Source organism: Taurulus bubalis (genome assembly GCF_910589615.1).
Source record: "Taurulus bubalis genome assembly, chromosome: 2".
Taxonomy (NCBI): Eukaryota; Metazoa; Chordata; class Actinopteri; order Perciformes; family Cottidae; genus Taurulus; species Taurulus bubalis.
In genome coordinates this window covers 22,575,329-22,599,241 of record NC_136590.1, presented here as the reverse complement: position 1 = coordinate 22,599,241, position 23,913 = coordinate 22,575,329, and the positions used below count along the sequence as shown (strand labels likewise).

General features: G+C 38.9%; 1 protein-coding gene across 1 annotated transcript in view; it reads left to right on the top strand.

The window, feature by feature from the left end:
* pof1b (POF1B actin binding protein) overlaps positions 1-19,767 on the top strand; it is a gene marked incomplete at its 5' end in the record, with an annotated part of 29,341 nt that extends 9,574 nt beyond the window's left edge. The window contains 11 exons of the mRNA XM_079237793.1: positions 5,945-6,228; positions 7,134-7,167; positions 7,494-7,574; positions 8,198-8,290; positions 9,966-10,079; positions 11,033-11,185; positions 11,651-11,770; positions 13,286-13,426; positions 14,065-14,138; positions 14,483-14,604; positions 16,770-19,767. Of these exons, the coding sequence (XP_079093919.1) occupies positions 5,945-6,228; positions 7,134-7,167; positions 7,494-7,574; positions 8,198-8,290; positions 9,966-10,079; positions 11,033-11,185; positions 11,651-11,770; positions 13,286-13,426; positions 14,065-14,138; positions 14,483-14,600 (1,212 nt within the window). The 3' untranslated portion in view covers positions 14,601-14,604; positions 16,770-19,767. The remainder of the gene's footprint in view (positions 1-5,944; positions 6,229-7,133; positions 7,168-7,493; positions 7,575-8,197; positions 8,291-9,965; positions 10,080-11,032; positions 11,186-11,650; positions 11,771-13,285; positions 13,427-14,064; positions 14,139-14,482; positions 14,605-16,769) is intronic.
* Positions 19,768-23,913: the final 4,146 nt, after the last annotated feature.

Sequence of the window (23,913 nt, the reverse complement as noted above, 5' to 3'; positions counted from 1 at the left end):
ATTTAAGTCCAGTGATGCAGATTTAACTCGATTTAGACAGAAATAACTTCATAAGATGGAAATGTTTTGATAGTACTTCCTTTTGACCCGAAGCAGCTGTCACACTTTGCTCGGACAGTCTGACACACACACACACACACACACACACACATACACACATACACACGCACACACATGCTAACATATCATCATGAGGCTGTGGTTACCTCCCACGCATTGGACACCACAGGATGAGCTCAGATCTGAAGTGCGTCTCTGGAATGTGGCGTCTGCAGGTTAGCCGCATATTAAACTCTGTCAGAGTCGACCTGAGACATTTTTCTGATCACATAAAAATGAACAGCAGCGCCGACGAAAACAGTTTCAGTCTTCCAGCTGTAAAGATGTTTTCCTTAAAGTCTGGGTTGTAACCGTGTTTGTCTCATGAAATATAGAATGTCCCTTTTTGGCTTTGTCTTGAAAGCGTCAGGGCGTCGTTCACTTTGGTCCAGAGAAAGGGGACAAATGTCCCGGGTATTTATCTGCAGTGATGGAAACACAACACCTCACAGAATAAGTAACAATGTTGTAGCATTTTATCTCTTAAATAAACACAGTTTTTCGTTGCCACTCCAAAAAAAAAAAAAGGCATTACTCGTCTACTGGCAATGGGGGAGGAGTCAATCGCCTATTTTTAGCAGGTTTTCCTGCCACATTTACACACTACTTTTGTTGGAAAAGTGCTGGCAGTGTAACTTGCCAGATTGCCAGGAATATTGTGTCAACAGTCATAGTCCTCGAGGATGAATCCTCCTGAGGTTTCTCGATAAACTCTCACACATTCCTGCTGCTTCTCATTGGATAACTGATACTCGGCTGTTCTCTGGTGTGGAAATGAAGGCTGTGGTTTTGATCATTCTGGGAAACACTGTCTTGTAGTGTTGGTTGAATGAACACTTCCAGTTTGTGTTATTTCCACAGGGACATGGAGGATAAGAGTTATTATAGGATTTTATGGTTTTATGGTCAGAAGAAAACGTGTAAAAAAAAAAAAAAAAAAAGAAGTTGTACATTTACAGTATCACCCACATTCCTGCTTCAAATACAGTTTAGAGAAGATAAAACCCACGGTGGGGACAAATATCGACCAGCGTGTCCTCTCCTCATGTGTGTGATTTATAAGAAATACATACATTTAGTCGCGGCTAATTGTTTTTGAGATTTTGCACTTTATGAAAATGCAAAATTGCATTGTGGTGAATTGAGATCTCCACCGGGTATAATCCTGTGGGGAGATCATGCGTTCTGTCATGTGCATCTCTTCGTCTGTCCGCCGTTAATCTAATTTTTGACTGGATGCTCTCGTTATTGCAGTGATTCACACCTTTTGAAAAAACATCTTTTTTTATTGTCTTTTTTCAGCTATTGTCTCGGCTAAAAACAAGCCGTACATATTTAGTCGCAGGCCACATTTTGGCCTTTTGTAGTCCCTCGAGAATGGACATTAATAGAAAAGTGATTGTTGACAATGTTTTCCTTCAAGGCACAAAGTCCAATAAAACAACAGTTTTATATATTTGAACTGCGGTTTGACCTGAACCACACAACAGGAATCAGTTTTACAGTAACTGAGCTTGCTTGGGTTCAGTGTTGGAATCCAACCTGCGACCTTTCATCATCCTTGCCTTTGTTGTTCTTCCTTTTGGGCTATTTATTTTTTTTTTATAAAAATAATACTGAAAGTGAACGGCCGTTGCAGAGTTTCCTGGTGACATAATTTCTGTTTGTGGGTGGCATCTCCAGGAAGCCACACTTTGAAACAACAGAGACGGACAACTTTAGCACTTGGAACTCCCGGCTCTGAATCCTCCACCGGGCTCTTGTGGAATCTGACTGGACCGCTTTGCACAGCCACAGTTTAGATATTCAGGAAGGCATGACATCATACGAAATGTTCACAACATGGTTTATTTTGTCAGAGGTGAAACCGAGATAAAAAACAAACAAACGAATGAAGACATATTAGAAATCCCTCCATTTCTTTATTCATATGAATAAATCCAAACGTGATCTGTAAACTACAAGTAGACTAAAGTTATTTTTTTCTGTGACTTTCTGTGTATACTTTGAAGTAAGCTGAAAACTCTCCGACTTGACCGCAGTTTTTTGCCAACACCTCCTGCTGCTCCCGTCTGCTCTTGTCTGGATTCCAAGCGAGGCGCAGCTCTTTTGAATGAGCCTATGGCCAAATGAACTGTGATGCGTAGACTCTCGCAGGAGGCATCATTGCAGTGCCTGTTTCATCGATTTATGAGCCCCACCCCTATACGTAAGCCACGCCCTCTTGCACACCTTCATTAAATAGTTTCTCGTAGACACAAGGCACCATTGCAGTCTGAAACACACCCTTTAGCAACAGCAACCTTCTATCCAGGAGGCCGAAGTCGGCCATGGAGGTCGAGGTTGTGTCACGGCTGTTACGCTTGTTGAAAATATAGTGATATATTGCATTTGGAAGGACAGGTGGGGACATGGAACCCGTGCACACCTGCAGCCATTGAAGCAGTTGCAAGAAAAACAGCTCCACCCTTGGATTAAGTTTGTATCCTTAAGACTTGAGAGTCGTAACAAACACGGGCATGTGAAATAAAAAACCCAACCAACTTGTCTTTCACACCCTCCACAGAGAAAAAGCGCCAAACTGCATTTGTCATGTATCAGATTTAATCACACTGAGAACCGAAGGTCTGGTGGGGAGTAACTGACACAGCATTATTGTTAAAGTGCTTTTTTACAATCGGTTCAGTCCCAAATGGCTTTGCAGGAACTAAAGATAGAAGAAAACAAGACAAAGCAAACACTGTGGATAATGTCAGGCCCAATCTCAATCGCCACTCTTACGGACTCACGAACTTTGAGGCGCGCTCCCGTGAAGTCCTTGAGGGTTTAGGGCTGTCCCATTGTCACATCGTAGAGTGTTTGAGGGCTCTCTGGCAGACATTTTGAGCCCTTTTATGATCCCTTTCCGCAAGTCAGCATTAGATGCCAACTTTGCTCAAGGGAATTACCCACAATTCATAGCAATGTGACGTTAAACACGCAGTTCCCAATGGAAGCATGGAGTCGTAAAAAAAAAAGAGGCACGTGGGCGTTTAGCCCGATAAAATACCTTTACACTACAACATTATGGATTAAAGATGGAACATAAAAACACAGCAGAAATGATATATATAATATTTATTTACATTCATCAAACATTTTGTTTTGCCAAAAAAAACGAGTAACTAGATAATTTAAAATGACTTCTCATCTCGTGAGGAAGAATAAAAGTATAAAATAAATACACAATTGTACACTATTGTTTTATGTAATCACGTGATATGTTGCAGCATAGTGCTGTCTCATTCATATTTACACCAGTTCAAGCCCTCACAGCCTTTGACACTCAACCACTTAGCAGCTGACATCAGTAAGTCCCTTAGGGTTCAGGGTATGAGGGTTTAGGGGGGACATTGAGATTGGGCCTCAGAGTGTCAGAAGCATGTTTGCAGAGAGTGAAAGCACACACGGCTCGGCGTGGCGTGGTGTGGCGTTGGGTCAATACGGTTACGCAACAACAGTTTGACTCGACTCCACATGTAGTACATGTACTCCACATTGCCACATGTAGATAAAAGCTGAGGTGGGCGTGTGTGAGCTCATGTGTGGGTGCAGCGTTATCAACGTACGCTGCACGGCCAAAAGTTTGTGGACACTGCCGTGAGCCAGAGCCTGACATTAAGCTCTGTTTATGCTCGCAGGGGGTGGGGGGGCGTTTATACGCTTTTCTTTGAAACGCCAGAGGGCGGAACAACAAAAATGAACTGTGGAGAATCAAGAAGATGACAAGTGCAAAACACAATAAACTAACCTCCACTATAGAGAGGAGGGATTATAATGAACCGTGAACTCATAGCTCATATTCATGGAATACTTTATTGTCTTCATACAAATACTGTAAAGAAAGGTCAAGTATTGAATGTATTAGAAAGAAACAAAGGTCGAATATTCTATAAATTAGATTTGGGTGCGGAAATATTTACTCAAATGTAGATCTTTGAAGACTTTCTCTTTTCTAAAGCATCTAAACAAATTAATTGACCTTCTTTGTTTAATCCCTCGACATGTAAATTGTGATTTTATCAGTCAATTGTTTGTGACAGTCACTTGATTGTACACATTTCTTACAAATATACAGAGGCGCACGAGCGAGCACCACAATGACCTGCAGAGCCTTCGTGGACCATGCTCTGGTCGTGATTACGTAATTTCCACTACGGCGGGTATAAACTAAGCTTCAGTGGCTGAACCACTACTACTCATATGAATTAATGAATTCCTCAACATCTGTTCTGCCCAGAAGAATGAACACTGTTACAGCAGCACACTCATTCTAAATAACATCTTTTAATGTCCACATACTTTGTTGTGATGTGATCACAATCAGCTTTATTCAGCCCAAGCATGTATAAAAGGTCGAGCAAAAAAAATAGAAATAAACACATATTTATAGATACATAAAATGAGGTGTGTATAACTATAAAAAGCAACAATGACCAATAACATATCTCTATTCCAGTCAGGTGTTTCTGTAAACAAAAACGGGATGGCTCAAATCAAGCAATCTTATTGGTTCAAAGCTGTGATACAATCTCCACATTCCACTGTCATGACTTCTTAATCTTACGTTTATGTTTATCTACACTTCACACATCATATACTTACATACATAATTTGCATTTTTGCACTCCTCTATTGTTTTTTATTTACACCTCACACACTTCATATACACATATATACTTTGCATTTTTGCACTTCTATTGTTTAAGTTTAATTTAATTCCTAAATTAATACTCTGTTTTTTTGCTGTATATATCTTTCATCCCTGTTGTTTTTATATTTTGTCTGTAAATTGCTGCTACTTTGACACCAAATTTCCCGTTGGGATTAATAAAGTATATATTCATTCATTCTTTTAATTCATTTGCACTTTCAGTGTCACTCCGCCTCTGGGGAAACAGAAAAAAAACCCTTACATGATCACTATTTAAAACAGCCTCACGATCCTGAAGATGTTACTCATCCATTTGAGTTCAGTTTTAACGCGGAAGTTGAATTGAAACCAATTATAATTTGAAGGGGATTTATTTTATTCCTTTTAGTTACATTCTTTGTATTTTTTTACTCCACAAAACATTGGGCGGACCAAAAAAAGTGTCCCTGCTTTTCAATTTGAAAAGATTTATACTTGACTGAGTAAACGAGTCGACAAATCAGCACAGCAGTATACTAATGATGAAACATCACTCTGTATTATAAGTTGTTGATCATCTCTCATCTAAATCATGAATGGTGAAGTGTTGACTACCTTTTGCACCATTACGCCCAGTAATAGTAGGTCATACAGCCACCAGCTGATTCATCCCCGGTGTCTGAAGGAGAGGTACTGAAAGTCCTTCCTTCCCGCTGCTGTCAGGCTGCACAACAAGCTGAGCTCACAGTAGACCACAAAACACTTATAACACTTTAATCACTTTGACCACTGTAAGTACATTCATCTGGTGGAATATAAATACATTTAAATACTTTTTATATACTTTTTATGTAATGCATATTTAATATTGCTATTGTATTCTTCTTTGCGGTTTTTATTACTGTTTACTGTTTATTTATATTACTTGATTTTTTTTATTTACTGTGTCTCTTCTGTGTACTGCTGCTGTAATCCTGCAATTTCCCCACTGAGGGACTAATAAAGGATTATTTTATTATTATATCTGTTCATATGTTTCTTACTGGTGTCTTTTTAGTTAAATTTTTTCACAGTTTACAAGGATCAAAACAAATATTACTAACTCGTCTCATTCAGACACAGACGCTGTGAACACACGGGGGTTAAATATCTGCCTCTGACCTGTTCATCCAGGAGGAAGAAGAAGAGGAGGAGGAGGAGGAGGAGGAGGAAGAGGAGGAAGAAGATGAGGAGACCGTGGAGGTGGAGGAGGTGGAGATTATCAACGTCATTCAGCATAAGGCGCCACCGCCGATCGAGAAGACTTCCAGGAAGGAGGTGAGGACCGTGCTGAGGGAGATCCCGCAGCCGGCCAAGCTGGACACGCGCTACTTCGGCGAGCTGCTGGCCGAGGTCTACAGGAAGAACTGCGACATCCACTCCTGCATCTCCGAGCATGTGTCCAAGATCCGTGGACAGTAAGTATGACTCATCTGTCCACATAGATATCATGCAGCGTTTATTTGGAGGGTCGACTGCGCCACAAATACTGATATCAAACATCTACAAGCTGGCCTCTGATGAGGGAGGGGATTTTTCCCCACTCAGTGCGCCTGCATTTGAATACATCACTCTGACATTTCCAGTGAATGATGGAAACATTAATAATTTCTTTGCTCGCTTAGACCAGTATGAGAGGCCATAAACCAGTATTAAGCTCTCTTAAAACTAGTGTTTCATGGCCTTGAACCAGTATTAGATGCCATACACCGGTATTAAACTGTCTTAAACCAGTGTTAGACAGCCTTGAACCAGTATTAGAGGGCCTTAAACTTAAAAAAAAAAAAAAAAGATATACAGTTGTCATATCTATAGAGACCAAAACAGCCTTTTGTACCAGACAGTAAATGTATAGAAAAATGTATATTTCTGCAGTAAAGTTGGGCATTTTAACACAGAGGTCTATGGGGATCGACGCGCTTTCTGAGCCGGCCTCTAGTGGCCATTTGAGGAAATTCAGTTTTCTGCACTTTCTATCTTCCTGCACATATTTCAGCACCAGAGGTTGCCAATTTGTTAGAACCATCAGACCGGCCTTTGAAGGTCTGTCCCAAAGTGATGATCGCCCAAAATGTCCTCACTTTCCAAACATGTCCTCATTCTGAAGGTCTAATATTTAACTGGCCCTCAAAAAGATAGCTGCACACACACACACACACACACACACACACACACACACACACACACACACACACACACACACACACACACACACACACACACACACACACACACACACACACACACACACACACACACACACACACACACACACCCCGTTATGCTTCCTCACTGTGTGTCTTTCCTCTTCTTTGTGTGACAGGAAACACCAGCTGGATCCATCCAATGACTACAAGGTGAGAAACAATCCTGCGTCACACACATCTGATAAAGGAATCAGACTTAGACCCCAAAACGATGACGACATAAAAATAAACAAAGGTTGTAACGTAAAACATTCATCAAGTTTCAGTCTAAACATCAGATATGAACTGTCTCAAAAAGAAGTATAAAAAGTATAATGTAATTTGTGGAAACAAAATAAATGTAAAGATTTTCTCCATTTTTACTTTTCCAAGTGACTAAGATGTTTTTCATTTATTTCTATTGTATATTTGTGTGTGTGTGTGTGTGTGTGTGTGTGTGTGTGTGTGTGTGTGTGTGTGTGTGTGTGTGTGTTCAGGTAGAGAGAGAGGAGGTGGAGGCGTTGCTGCCCAAAGGAGCCACTGAACTGACCAAACAACAAATCCGCTACCTGCTGCAGGTGAGTGAGCTTTAATATTTTTAAAAAGGGGGCAATACAGGTGAATTTCAATTCAAGGCAGTTATTTTTTATATAACAAGTGTTTAGAAATTCTATGTTTAAGTATGCAAATTAAATATTATCTTATTAAATAAGTGCTCATTTGAATACATTTTTCCTATCTCCATAATTATATAAATCACAATATAATATGTTGTCTGGTAATTAAATAAAGAAATAGTTTATATAAAATAACCACATGGTAATGTATATTCTTTTACTCCTGTATGAATTAAAAACATAACAAATAAAAGTATTTTCTAATTTATTTACAAACTTAAATGCAAAACGATTACATTTTCTGAGAAATTTGAATTAGTATGTGCTTGTTATTATCAATTTAGATGATGTTGTTGGGTATAATGATATCTCGATCACTTTTAATTATTGCCCAGCCTTAATTTTAGCACACAGGTGTTACAACTACATTACAGGGCGTTAATGATTACAAATTGATGAAGCGTTAACTTGTATTTAGTGATGCCTGTACAGAATGAGCTCAGTCATTTGCATCTGCGCGTGTGTGTGTGTGTGTGTGTGTGTGTGTGTGTGTGTGTGTGTGTGTGTGTGTGTGTGTGTGTCAGACTCGTCTCACGGCCGATAAGAGCATGCGTCTGCTGCTGTCCACCTTCAGCAGCCTGAGAGAGGAGCTCCTCCACATGTCGGAGGACCTGCGGGTAAAAATAAATATTTATTATTTAGTAGAATTCTTGGCACTTCTTTAAAAATGCAAAAGTATTTCCTAGGTGAAATCAATCTAAAAGTATCTGATTGGATTATTTTTGCTAAAGGTTCAAAATATTAGTTTAATATTATAGATTTAAAAATTCTTCATCTGCAGAGTATGTTTTTTACATTAGCTATCAAATCAGGGTAGGAAATTTACATCTTTTTTAGGGGGCAATTTTTGCATTATACTTGTTGTGGAAATCCCAAAAACATAGGAACGTCAAACGCCCTCGTGTCTGGGTTTATAATATTATCCGTAGCCACACAGCTCGGTGGATGTCACGCGAGGAAGTGCATCTGAATGACGGCCGCTTCCAGGGCTGCTAGAGGACCAGCAGCCAGTTTGATGCTTTATTTTACGTCTTTGAGCAGCGGCGTGTCCGCATGTTGTCCTGTGTGTTGCGCAACAGCTGTAAGAGCAGCGGCGCTACGAGTGACAGGAAGTCCAGACGGTTGATTTATACGCAAACGGCGCATTTCTAATTGCTAAGTTTATTACATTTCTAAGTTCATTAAATTATCATAATTATTAGAGGAAATTATGGGGGCATTTTTTGCCCCACTCCTAGTGATATCAGGGGCAAAATGATATTTCTTAGGGGCAGTTTTGCCCTTTGCCCTCGTATATTTCCGACGCTGTATCAAATAAATGTCATACAATGTTGCTATCAGAAGTACCTTTACGTTTGTTGTTATTTACAATACTTGATTACTACTTTTGGAAATGATTTTCCAACTGATATTTTGATATTAGATTTTTTTTATTCGGTCATATGTGTAAATTGTGCTGACACATGAAGACATATTGAAATCGATCCTGCACGTATAATCAGGACACAGAACACATGATAAACACCAAACTCTGTGTATAAATAATTAATGCAGTTTGTTTAACAGGTAACAGACTACAGAGAACACATCTCCACTCTGACAGTGATGATAACTGTCTTTATTAGTAGTAGTAGTAGTTTAATACTATTAAATCAACTGCAAACATTATACGATCATTTTAAATCAATATTTTAAGTGGAATTTAATTAGAATGTTGGCTAAAACGCTCCAGAGCAGAAAACAACTCTGTTCCGATGATCATGTGTATGGACACAAACTCCGTCAGCTGTTAAAGCGACTGACAGCTGATCAGATGTGATCAGCTGTCAGTCGGCCGCAGTCATCAGAAACCCACGTTGCTTCACGTGACGCTTCAGAGGAAATGACGTCTCATGTCTGTTAAAACATATTTCCTCGCGGCCTCTCTCTTTGCATGGTTTCCTTGCGTCTCTCCATGCATCCCTGGTGGGAGGGACTAAGACGCAAGGAAAGGACGCAAGTGAGGGAATCGGGGATGCAATTTAGAGACTTGGGATTTACCCATCGTGAGTGACAGACAACACAACAGAAACAGACAGTCAACACAGAACTACCCAGAAGGTCTGGGTGTAACAGAGACAAGAGTAAATAGAAACTAAAATGAACAAAAATAGAAACAAAAATAGACAACAAGAATAAAGAATAAATTGAGTAAAAGTGCTGAATAGAAACAAAAATGGAAACAAAAATAGAAAAAGTTGATGTGATTGATCCACTTTGAAACATAATATTCATGCCTGTGTGTCGTCCCAGCGTCTGGAGAGCGAGAAGGAGTCTATGGAGAGAGACCTGAGCTTCAAAACAGACCAGGCTCAGCAGTACGACTGCCTCCTGGAGGCCGTCAGGCAGAACAACCGACAGCTGCAGGTACAGTGCATGAAGTGCTGCGTGATTTAGTGATGAAGATGCATTTAAATGTTCTACAGTAGACCGATAGAAAGGTCAGATTAGCACAGAAAGTAGACACAAGACTGCAGAGTAATCATTGAAACACACTGCGTCTTATTACAGTGTGTGTAGAGGGCTGTGTGTGTTTAATAAAACAACAAAGTACACATATTAAAGGATGATTCTGTCCATCATATCAGTTAGAGTCATTATTAAGTATTTATTATTATTAATTGTTATTATAAGTTATTAATTACTGTAATGGAGATATTTTCTCCGGTTTGTGATTTACAGAGACAGATGCTTAAATATGTTCTATTTTCTATTTTTATTCAGCATCAGTGATGCTGTCGTATTTTTCTTTTTTTAAAAACAAATTAATTGACAATAATATGTACTCTTTCCTCACTGATTTAAATGGGGTAGATTCATATTATTATTGATAATAATAATACATTATTATGTACTGTATGTATTATTATCATTAATATATTGTCATTATTAATATTGGTTATAACTATAACAATAATAAGAATAACTTTATTTATAGAGCACTATTCATACAAGAGATGTATCTCACAAAATGCTTTGCAAAAAAATGTAATTAAACACGAAGAAACCAGAGCAGAGTGACAATAAAATTAGACGATAACATCACTGTAGATGCTAAAATATATATAACACCATTGAGAATTAATAAAATGATAAAATTAGTAAAAAAAAGAATGCATCTTTTACAGCGCATTTTGGAGGAGAGTAAAACATGATTTATTGCAGGACTGCTGTATTACACTGCATTATGTGTGTGTTTCTGACTTCCTGTGTGTGTGTGTGTGTGTGTGTGTGTGTGTTTTTGACTTTCTATGTGTGTGTCTGTGTGTGTGCATGTGTGTGTATGTGTGTGTGCGTATGCGTGTGTCGTCCCCCTGCAGGTCTCATTGAAGGAGACCAGCAGCGCCCAGCGGTCCCTGGAGAGCCAGCTCATGAGCACCCAGAGCAACGACTCCAGCCGCGACTTTAAGCTCAAAGAGATGGAGGGCCGGATGAGGGCGCTGGAGAAAGAGAACGAGATGCTCCGTCAGAAGGTGAGCAGTCAATTTAAACTCGTCCCAACCGCAACCGGCGGACGGGGACACCCATGATGGACATGAAGCCGTCCGCACCACAGGATTATTACTAAAGTTTCCATGTTCAAAATGGTTTCTTTAATGGAGATAATGTCTCCTGTTTGGCATCAAAACGAGACCGATAGTTAAAAAGGTTCTGATGTTTTTGTAATGAGACGCTGTAGTATCTTTAGAATAACTAAGAAATACTTTAGTCTTCTCTCATTGATCTAAATTAAGTATTATTATTAGAAAGAAACATATGAAATTAGACAATAAAAAAGACATTTCAGACACTTGGTGAGGCAATAAAAAACGAGACAGACAATGTTAACTCTGCATTGATGTCTTCCTTCTTTCTTTCTTTCTTTTTTTCTTTCTTTCTATCTTTCTTTCTTTCTTTCTGTCCTTCCTTCCTTCCCTCCTTGTCCGTCTGTCCTGCAGCTGGCCGGCCAGGGCAGCAGCACCACGCTGCACCTGAAGATCGAGGAGCTGTCCCGTCAGTACAACGACCAGCTCAGCTCCATGAAGCAAGAGAAGGACCAGGAGATACAGAGGCTGCGGGTGAGAATAAACTACTGCATCCAGACGTTCATGTCTCAGGATGATTTGTTTTTATTCGTGCAACACTTTGTTTCCTCACCTGCAACAATGTCACACTCCTCTTTGGACGAATAGACGGCAACCCCCGGTCCTGAAAAGTGAAGCAAATGCTTCATGTGTTAAAGCTGCATTCTCTCTCCTGACCACCAGGGCGACAAGGCGCGACCCAAATCGAGGAACATTCTCAACTTCTCAAATTTATTGAATGAAAAGATGGTGCAGTTTGAACCAGAGATAGTACAGAATATGTATGTCAACACAAAAACAAGTTTAATGATACACCAAAACGACCAGCTGGTGGCGATGCTAGAGAGGGAACTATTCCCTTTTACACTCAATTAGCTGCATTTGAATTAAAAACCAAAAAGTGGATCATCAGGACACAAGGTATTACAACATGCATAACAATTCAGAATCGTCAGCCATTTTTAAAACAGACTCATCAGCTTTCATGCACAAACAAAAAAGTCCAACAACTAATAAGTAGTTTCAAAAAGACTAAAATTACGTAACTTTAACTGAGAATACACACTCACTGAATCTATGACAAACAATTTATTATGGACAAAGTCACTGTCTTGAGGAGCAGCTTTTCCTCAAATTCAAAATAAATTAACCAAAAAGTGCAATTCAAAAGAATTCATATATACAAAATTAACTTTTCTCATACTTTCTCATTAACTTTTTACCTAGTGATGATACCTGATCAGTAGGTAAATACTGAAAAACATTGTGCTTTACAGAAAATTAAGCAGCACTCAATTTTCCTCACGACCCCCGAGTTTTTTCCTGTCATGCAGGCAGCACCATCAGTTGTGAATGTTATATTCAGTAGGGTGTTTAATTGAATTATCCTAAAAACCCAGAGTCTCCCCCATATCAGGATGGTTTGACCCACACGCTGCTGAAAACATGGAGGGAAGGGAAAAACAAGTTGAAACCAGAGCCGGCAAAAAACAACACTCCGCTGCATAAAAAAGTCCCTTCAAAATAAAACCACAGGATAAAAAAAAAATATATATATATATATTATTATTATTAATTCTTTTTTTCAGGCAATCACTGGTATAGAAGTCTATAGAAAATGACTCAACTTCTTTACTCCCTCAGTAAACATTGTAAACATGAGTGTATGTCTCAATCTCTAGTTGCAAGTCTTCTTCAATACAACATGATGTTCATTTAGTAAATTATGGTCATTTAGAGTCAAACAGCAGGGGGTGCTTTAGGGCGGGGCTACAAGGTGATTGACAGGTCGCAACTAGAGACGTATACTGTGTCTCTACGTCACTCCTCCTCAGTCCAACGATGGTAACTTCCTGTTTATTGGTTGCATGTTGTGCTGGAAAAGAGTTGTACCACATAATATATATACTTATACATACTACACTGAACATACAAAGCCTCGGGGAAAACAAAAGAACGGCTCATTTCACACTGACTAATGCTCTTTATTTTGATTTGTTTGTCCTCCAGAGCCAGATAACGAGGATCCAGACGGAGATCACCACCACCACCAGCAGCAAGTCGTCCTCGGACAAAAGTCTCCAGCTGAAAATCTCGGAGCTGCTCTCCATGCTGGAGCAGCGGCAGACGACCATCAACAGACAGGAGGAGGTCTGCTGCAGAACACACTCTAAAACCGTTTTTTGGGTGTTTTTTTCTTTAAATCAGGGGCCAATCAGGAGCGGCAACAATTACAAAAAAAAGTTGCTTCTTTATTTAAAGTATTTAACAAAATATGAGCCCAGCATCTACACACCCACACCCTCCAGGCTTGTGTGCAGATTCTTTTTATTTTTTTTTCATCGATTAATCGTCACCTTTCAGGTCCAGCTGCATTCTAAACTCTTTTGTTTTTCGTGCCGCACCAACTGAAGCCGGCTGTCGAGTTGGTTTAACACCTCAGGGTACACAACACTGTTTTTTATAGTTTCACACACACACACACACACACACACACACACACACACACACACACACACACACACACACACACACAGAGACAGAGCAGGTTTGTAGTTTGGGTTGAAGTTCACTTACAAATTAAACAAAAACGTTTTATTCCATTTGACAATTGAGGACTTAATTCTCAAATGTCAAATGTTGTCAAGATGAAACCTAAACTATTTTTAACAATCTGATTAAAAAGAATAAATAAACTAGATGTCAAAGTTAAACTTTTATTTTCTTGGCAGTTTTTGATACTCAACAGACGCACAAAGAAATAAATTCAGATATATTGTTTCCCTCAGGAGATCAAGAAGCTGATGGAGGCGAAGACTGACAGCTCCAATAACCAAGTCACCAAAACCATCATCACCAACAGGTACGACAGACCAGACACCTTTATGTACACCGGAGAGCTGAAACGACAGAAACCCCCGTCACTTTTTATTCAAAGTTTATTAATATTGAACAAGCCGCATGTCCAAATCGCACCAAATTTGACACAGCACTGCACGGGGTCCCCAGCAAAACACCCACCACGTATAAAGTAGATCGGATCCGTGCTTCTTGAGATATGTGAAGGAGACATGGGACAGAGATTTAGATGAGACATTCATGTGAAATGGTCATAATTAGTATTTGAATAATTGACTTTTAAACCACCAAATCATCTGCTAAACCATAGCTGAACACATCTGTGTCTGTGTGTGTGTGTGTGTGTAGGTACAGGAACCAGTACCCGATCCTTGGTCTGCTGGGCAACGACTACCAGACCCGCCCGTCCATCAATGAAGGCAAGACCATCGTCATCGAGAGAACTGAAAAGATGGTCAGGAAATGAACAGGTAAAAACTGAGCTTTGGTCAAATCTCTAGACAAAACAAAACAAGACGATGCGATGTAGTAACTCTGGAGTAATGTAAGTTCTCATCACCCATTTATACTGGAGAAGTTTGAATCTTGAGTTTATTGTTTGAACCTGACCCTGCAGACATATGTCCTGCCACTCTTCTACTGTGATTTCCTCATTTAGGTCCTCTTCTGGCTAAGTTTGCTGAATAAAGGTAGAGATATAAGGTGAATTTTGAAGTTGTAGTTTCCTCCATTTTTATCCAGTGCAGCGTTGACTGGTGTTCAAACCAATATGAGGCTGCTCGTAGTTGGGCAGCCCAATAGTATCCCTGGAGATAAGGGAGTTTTAACCCACCTCTGTCATGTGGTAGGTATAGCAGGGCCATGCGCAGTCTTGAGCGTCTATCGTTCCAAATGTACTTACAAAAAAGCTGCTTCATTTTACTAAAAACATTTGTAAGGAGGAGCAAGTGGGATGGTTTGAAAAAGGTATAGGAATTTAGGAAGAATATTCATCTTCAGAATATGAATATGCCCAATCATGGAAATTGGCAAAGATTTCCATCTATTAATGGATTCAACTACTGACTCAGTCACATGGTTGTAGTTAGTAGGTACCATGGCTTCTATTGTAGGCGTGATTTTAACTCCGAGGTATGTAAAGCTGTCCACAATATTCTTAAATGGTGTATTTAGTGGTAGAGTTAATCTCTCAGATTTTTTCAAGAATAGGATAGGAACCATGATGATTTAATAAATGATTTGAGTGACGGGAATCCTTTTTTAGTGAAACAAACAAGCTCTCAAACGGACTGGGAGCCTCGATCAGTCAACACGGCTATGGTCAAGCTCAAAAACACAGCTCAAAAACACATAAAAAGCAGGATATTTGTGTGATTTAAGTGTAAAACCAGACACACCGTGCATTTACTTAACTAATAAAACAGAAGTGTATTTGTTCCTTGAGAGGAACGTAAAAAAAATTATTTTGGGTGGGGACTGCCGTACCACACTATTTGTCATTTTAGTTTTAGTTTAGTTTTTGGAGTCTTTTAAGGGTTTTAAAATACGGCTATCCTTAACCAAAGAAATTATTAGTTATTCGACTAACACTAATTGAGAGTTTGATTTTAATTGTCACATCTGTAAAACTGAGTTTCTCCACAAGGAATCGTTAAATCTTTTAAAAGGGTCATCGAAATAAATAAATCAGCTTAAAAAAGCATAAAAAAACAACTAATTGCCAAAATACATATTAGTTGACTGAAAGCAAAACGAGGAAGCAGCCTCAGAGAGACACTTATGACGATGATGGTGGGCAGACTAATTCTGAGAAAGCTGCTGGCATTGAGGCGTCGTGCTAAATTCTGTCCGTGCCGGCCGAGACAACAGAGTACAGTCACCACATTCAACACTGACATAAGGAAGGGGGTTACCCGGAGGTCAGAGAGAGAGTCGGAGGGTTTCAAGCACTTCGTACAATATGAAAAGAGCTCAAAGTCAACGCAAACTCAGATAAGAAGAGAAGAAAAAGACACAAAACCAGTAAAAGTTCTGGAAAGAAGAAAAATAAAAACAAAAAATAAAAACATCTCCACAGCATTTTTGTAATGCTAAACGTGCATAAAAAAAATTAAACTGTACCTGTGTTTTGTTTATTTTTCTAAACAGTAAATCATTACAACCCCTTAAAACAGGGTTCTTACGGTCATGGAAAACCTGGAAAAGTCATGGAATTTTAAAATGTTTCTTTTCCAGTGCTGGATTTGGAATCCCAAACGTTTTGGAAAAGTCATGGAAATTTGTTATGTTCATATGTTCATGACGTTAATTTATGCTGAGTTTGAAATAATGAATATGCTTTTAAAAGAAAGACGCTCAAAATATAAGCAGGCATACGCTGATATCTATACATGTTAATTCTTTTAATCAAACTATTGTCTCTCATTCATTTGTGTTATTTAAGGTATACTGTATGCTTTGGAATTCTCATTGTTAGTTTAACTTCTACATTTTTTTCACTTTTTCATGTTTACACCGAGATTTCACAAAATGTTTGGTCATGGACATTTGGTTTAAAGTCATGGAAAAGTCATAGAAATCCATTGGTCAAAATGTGTATGAACCCTGTTAAAGACAAACTGCTTCTCTCCAACAGGAACGATGGATCGATATGAAGACCCAGACTTCACCCGGCCCTCTGACCCTGCATGTTCCTCCCTCATCCTCAGGGCTCCCTCGGTTGGTGGTGGTTAAGCCCCCCCCCCTTAGATTTATATCTTTAGTTTGACCAAATAATTGGGCTGGTGACTGTTTTTTATTTGGGCTTTTTGTGGCAATGAATCAAATAGTGAAAGACCACATCAATGCGGCGGCCAGATGGTTGTGCAGTGGCTTATTAAGGTGGCAGCAAACGTGACAACTGGGAACTGGGCGAGATTTTAGCCGTTTGGTGCAAAGACCTGAGCTGAGAAGATTTACGAACAGACACCTTTATTCCTTTCTCACCTTCATAACTGTTCTGTTCTCTAAAGGGCTAGTGTGTAGCATTAAGAAGGAAGACTATTGGCAGACATGGAATATAATATTATTAAGTATGTTTTCTTATTTTTCTTGAAAATAAGAATCATTGTGTTTTTTGTGACCTTAGAATGAGCTCTTTATATCTACATACAGAGATCAAGTTTAAGTTTAAAGTGTTTGAGTTTATAGTCTAAGTGAGTGGGTCCTCTTATGTTATGTTATGTTATGTATTAGAAAACCAAAACACAGATCCAACACTCTGGCCCTCATAGTGAAGGTTTGAGGTTGAAAACATGATTGGCTGCCGTAGAACTAAATCTCATGGGAGAAAAATTATGAAATACAAAATGGGTACCAACCCAGAACAGCAATAGAAAAATGTGAACATCCATTGTGTGTGTGTGTGTGTGTGTGTGTGTGTGTGTGTGTGTCTGTCTGTGTGTGCGTCTGTGTGTGTGTTTGTGTGTATGTATGTGTGTTTGTGTGTATGTATGTGTGTAACTGTCCAGTCATTGACAGTTCCTCTCTCTTTTCCCTGTTTTGTCTTCTTGTCTCATCACTGTATGCAGTTCAGACAAACTACCTGTTTCTGGCTATGATCATTAATACTTACACGTATCAGCTCTCGCTGTGTAAAATAATCTTCCTGAGGGGTGACACTTCTGATATAGTCTGTGTGGTCCACAGTTAATTTATTCCTGACAGCCACAATTGATAAGAATCAAAGGTTCCCATTTTTGACCCACTTATGCTTGGGATAGTAATACAAAAACTACAATTTCTTAAAATGTATAAAAGGTAAGTTACAAATGTAAATGGCATTATATCAAAAACATGTTTTTTGAGGAATACCTGGGATATGAAATGATAACAATTTTTCATTACAAAGATATTTCATGAACACAACCTCACCGGGTCATTTTTTACCCACTTATGCATCTAAGGGTAAATTAACTTTATGTTCAGGCAACAAAACAACTTGTTAAGTTTAAGCAACAAATTAACTTTATGTTGAGGCAACAAAACAAATTGTTTAGTTTAGGCCACAGAACTTAGTAATGAGGTTTAGGAAAAGGCAGTTATTTAAGTTAAAATAACTTGTTGCGTGACTTGGTGTTAGTTAAGGACGCTCGTTTTATCCGATCTTATCCGATCAACGCCTCACTGTGAAGAACTTGTGGTCAGAAGAAAGAGAATTGATTTCAATTCAGTTTCAGATCCCTTGTTCAGGGCTCTTGCTTTTACATTTCCTCACTAGCTCCCTGAAGGGTTGACGTGGAACCACAAGTTACCAAAAGAACGCCGCCTCAGCTTCCAGTTGTCCCTTTTGCACGTTTATCCTGATGTAGCATGAGATCCTCCTTTAAGCCACCACAGCCATGCTCGCCTAACATATGAGGAAGTGTTCCTATGATTGCTACCCTGCTTGTAAATATGTATATTTATATAGCTAAATATTGTAAGATGGGCACGCTCAGTCTTCTCCTGTGTGACTGGAGAGCAGCCCTCCGGCTTTAATGAACATTTGAAAAAAAGAATGTTCTGTTTTGGGTTTTGTTTTGTGCTAAATGGTAGTTTTTATCTCTCCACTGTGTTTGTGTTGTGCTATTTTGATGCTGGTATGTGTTAGACCCGGAGGTGCATGGGTGTTTGCTGTTCACACGGAGCTGTAGATGTGTTTGTGTACAATGGAGCGATGTCGCACGTCCATGAGAGGGGAAGGACTTTCATGGGTGTGACGCATCGCGCGGGGTGAGTGGACCTGGAATGGGAATTTATGTTGGTTTTTTTACGATGGTGAAAGAAAATGTTTAAGCACAATATTTTGTGAACTGTTTGTACATTTTTTCTCTGTTCGGGCTTTTTACGTAAAATAAGCATGTTGACGGCTTTGTGTCCACTGGGTGCTCGTCCTTAAGAAACCATAACAACAACAACAACAACAGAACAAGCTTCTCCTGCATTTTCTACAATGGCGTCGCCGTTAGTTTTCTAAAAAGTTTCTAAAAGTTTTCTAAAAAGTTTCTGTTTGCTGCACAAACAAGAAAGAATTGCTCAGAAAAAAAGCCATGTGCATGCACTGCAGCTGGTTTAACAGGTTGCAGCACCAGTGAAAGTGTGGTTCAATAGTTATTTAACATTCCCCTGTAAACATGTGACCGACACTGCAGACAGGAACGAGCTGCCCAGAGGACACAGAGCTGAATCTCTGTAGAAAGCTTGTAAAGATGTATTAACTATCACGGGACCCCCAGTGCATACGCCTGTTAGCAAGCCAAGTTGGGCCTGCATCATTGTTTGATGAAATATCATCATCATTTGGTCACATGGTTCAAATCTGGCAACTCTGAACATTGTCAAAGAGCTGTTTTGGCAGCAATTGTTGCCAAAAGAAATTGCTTGCTATCCGGATAATCTCTGAGGAGACTAAATCCTGCTGGCTGAAAATAAATTGTACGCAGAGCTAAATTAACTTGGTTGTAGCTAATCTGCACATAGATGTGTTTAAATATATATTTGTTCATATGCAAACAGTTTTATTTTCCAGTTCAAGAGGTTTTGTGTCCTTAGTCCTGACTAATGTTTCAGCTGTGATTGTGATTAAAATCACTAATGTTTCTATGCAAAGCGCACTTGTTTTGTGTTTCACTGAACCATTAACTGCACAATCAACACAATCACACAATCAATATGGTCACGTTAAAGGGGAATTTCACCTAAATTATAAAGAAGGACTAAACTTCCCTCCGTCTCTACTTTTTAATTATGACAATTTTCATATTATTACAGTAAGCAAAAAATAATAACAAAAAACAAACGCATATCATTGAATGATCAGTAAATCAATCTCATTCAAAATAATTTGTTTTTTCTTTTCTTTTTATATGTGGATCTTGTTTTCTGTGTATATTTCCTTTTTTGTGTTAAAATATAATCTCTCTTCTGGGTGAAGACTGTGAAATGTAGTAGAAAGCTCAGAAAAGCAAATAATTGAACCTTTAAGTTTATAACTAGTTGCTGCTGCCCCCAAGTGGCTCGTTAAAAAAAATAGGTTTATGGATATTATTTATCCATATAAAGTATATTTCTTATGCACACCTTGTCAGCAGCTACATATATACATGTTTTGTTCACACAAGATTCATCCAGGAAGAAAACTATTCTCCAAAGCTCCGCATGCCATGAGATTCCCACTCTAATTCCCACTCTAATTGGTTGCGATAACCAATGTGGTGCATTTATATTGTTGATCTGAGTAGCTTTTAACCCTCTGAACTCCAAGTTGTCGTTGCTTTTTTTGTGTGCTCCTCTTAAATGAGACACAAATAATATATATTTTTTAATTTAACTTCACATTCATAAGCTTCTTTTGTGTAGCTTTTTCTGATGGTCTGTGGTTGTCAATCCCAGTATGCATCTGGCGATAAACGAGTGCATCACATTAAGTATAGTTCCAAGGTCATGGATGACCCTGGATGATGTCGTAATTCTCCAGCAGAGGGAGCCGGTTATCCTCAGCAGCTCCCTCTCCCTCTCTCCGGGTCAAGGAGCTGGTGGAGCAGAGAATGAGGTCATGGCAGCTCTGTAGGGCTCGGCTCAGCTGGTTGCTCGACAACCATTTTGACATCGCAGTGAGCAGACTATCAATAATTCATCTGATTTGAGATTCTGGAAAAGACGATGCGGGAGTTTAATGTTTTCAAAAATATCCCAAAGTGTGGACCTCTCCAAACAATACAGGATATTTCTGTAACTTGTTTTACAAAAGGGTGACCTTTGAGGACTGCAGACAACTATTTTAAAGGGTAAACATATATAGTGTCAGTCAAAGCATTTTAACTCCTTTTATTCATTTTGAGATTATTGTTAGTTCACTGTGAAATGTTTTTTTTTTACAGTAATAATAATCTAAAATTTCATTTATTGACAGGTACCAGAGACGTATACGGCATCTCTACGTCACTCCTCCTCAGTCCAAATATGGCCACTACCTGTTCACTAGTTGCCAAAAACAACGATGGTAAATTATGGTCATGATGAAGAAAACAACAATGAAACGGAACAATCTCTTGTGTCAAAGTCCAACATTTGGTTGAGCCGTTCATCCATCCTGACCTCTCTCTGCAGACTTTGTGGCTCTATAATAACTACGTCCTCTTCTGCTTCTGATGGATTATGACCCTATAATCCTAATTCCTTCGGTTTCTCGATATGTTGGTCACTTCAATGTAAATGTGTGATTTTAGTTGTTATGCATTTTGTTTTCTTAGGGAGGACATTCTCTAACTTTCTCTCATGAATTTTGTTTTCTCTTTCGCAGACTTAATCTCTTCATTTTGCACATGCACATTATTTTTTGGATCTTTTTGAACATTTATGCTCTCGCACACACAACCACATGCTCTCTCCTCTCCACGACTTCTGTCTGTCACATTCTAGTTTACGGACCAAGTCTGACGTATCCTCTCCCTGTCTGTAAACCCAATCTCCTCTGAGGCCCGGGGGTTTTAGAGTGTAAAGCTGGTGCAGAGGCAGGAAGAGAGAGACTGCATTATCCACATCAAAGAGCCAGAGTTAACAGCCATAATCAATGCTTTCCCATTACGCACTCCAGTCTGCTGCTCTCTCTCTCTATAATCAGATCAATATGCTCTATTGGCATGAATGGAAGTACGATATTAATATTGCCAAAAAAAAGGCGAATTCATCAACTCAAGGTGGCAACGCCAAAAGAAGCTGGTTGATGATTTAAAACAGTAGTTTCACATTTATTTTGAGACTTTTTGAAAGTTGAAAGGAAAAATAAATGAGAAAACATTATTAGATAATATACAACTTATTTTAAATTTATGATTTACTATCAACATGAATATGTGTATGTATGTATTTATTTGCATTAGGCCTGAAAGAAAAAATGAAATGAAATATCAAAAGAGCTTTTGTACTATCCATTCGTAATTGTCTACAATAGATGTTTTGATGCGGTGACGTGAACGTTTTGCGTCATATTTTGACACAAGGTCAAAGGACTTTGTGAAACAGTCGCAGTTAACATTGTTAAATTGCAAAATTGTTACGGTTAACATCGGAACGGTATTTCATGTTGTCAAACTGTTGCAGTTAACTTTTTGACACTAACGCTGTAAAACGCGGTTCACGGTCTAAAACGATGGGTTTAGGCAACTCCCTCAGGTTTCTTCCCCTTTTTTCCCTGTGAAAAGGTTTTTACTGTCTTTATTGGGGGAGTTTTTCCTGACCGATGTGAGGTCCCGGGATAGGGATGTCATGTGTACAGATTGTAAAGCCCTCCGAGGCAAATTTGTATTTGTGGGCTATGTTGGGCTATATAAAATAAACTGAATTGAATTGAATTGAATCTGAGGCATTTCTGAAACAAGAATTGGTATCAGAAAAAGTATTATAATATATATATTAATATATATATATATATATATATATATATAATATATTATATGTGCTATAATTAGTCTGGATGTTTTCAGTTATCTTTCTCTCTCTCTCTCTCTCTCTCTCTCTCCCCCCATCCATTTGATGTAATCACGCTCCTCTATACACATTTGAAGCCCCCATTCACATTTTATGATGTGATGAAAGGCCACAACATGTTTTTTCTGTCTTCTAGTGTCACAGATAATCCCTCTCACCTTGGTTTCCTCCCACTCCGAGCATGTCTCGTCATGGCTCCAAACACAGAGACAATCCAAAGCTGTTTCAGCCACCAAGAGTTGTATTAAAATGTTATTCTTTCATTCAGGTTTCCAGGCACTAGCAATAATCTGGTCAATTACAAACATAGGCTGTATATGAGAAGTGGACGTAGTCGTCGTGACATCATTCATTGGTTTGTGGACGCTTTGAAGCCTTGAGTTTAGCATTTTGGCCATCGCATCTTGTTTTGTTGCAACCAGAGAACAGGAAGAAGGGACCATATTTGGACTGAGGAGTCGTGACGTAGAGGCATCAGAGTATACGTCTCTGGTAGAGGCCTGTCAATCACAGTAGCCCCGCCTTAAAGCATACATTTAGGCGGTATATTTGACAACAGAAGTTTATTTTGAAAAGACAGGAAAATTGACACGTGTCACGTAAGCTATCATACGAACCGTTGTATGAGGATGAATTATATCGTGCAGCCCTACTCTAGTTTTTTAAGAGTAATAATCAGTCATTGGATTTAAGTAAAGCTCTTCCTCCATATTTAAATCAACATGATGTGTTTAGGAAAGGAAAGGTGCACGGAGTGACCTTTAGTGTAATGCAGTTACTCTGTCAGAGTCTAGTGTTTGCATACATAAACAAAATGGATGAAAATATTCGGTGCGTACTGAAGATACCTTGTGAATTATTTGTTTACCACTAGAAGCACTGTGGAGCCTTGTGTCTGTGCACCCTGTACAGTAAACATCGTGTAAATAAGGAAATCACTTTCTGCAAACGGTGCCATGGGATTCTAGAAACCCAATTTCCCAGCTAAATTTCTCCTGGAGAAAGATCACATGTGAGTTATTTATGAGCGTGTGAGCGGATTTATAATCGTCTCGTTACATGTGTGCGTGACGAAGACTGTTGTGCTTTGACAGTAATGCAGCAGGAAGTATCCTAACACACAGCGATGCATCCTCATATTCAAAGTTGATACTGACACACTTGAGTCTTTAAGTCTAAATAAGAGGTTCCGTTGAAGGAAAAACTGATTTCAGTTATTCTTAATTTGCATGAATCGATGGTCGCTGTTTGACAAACTGACAAAATGAACA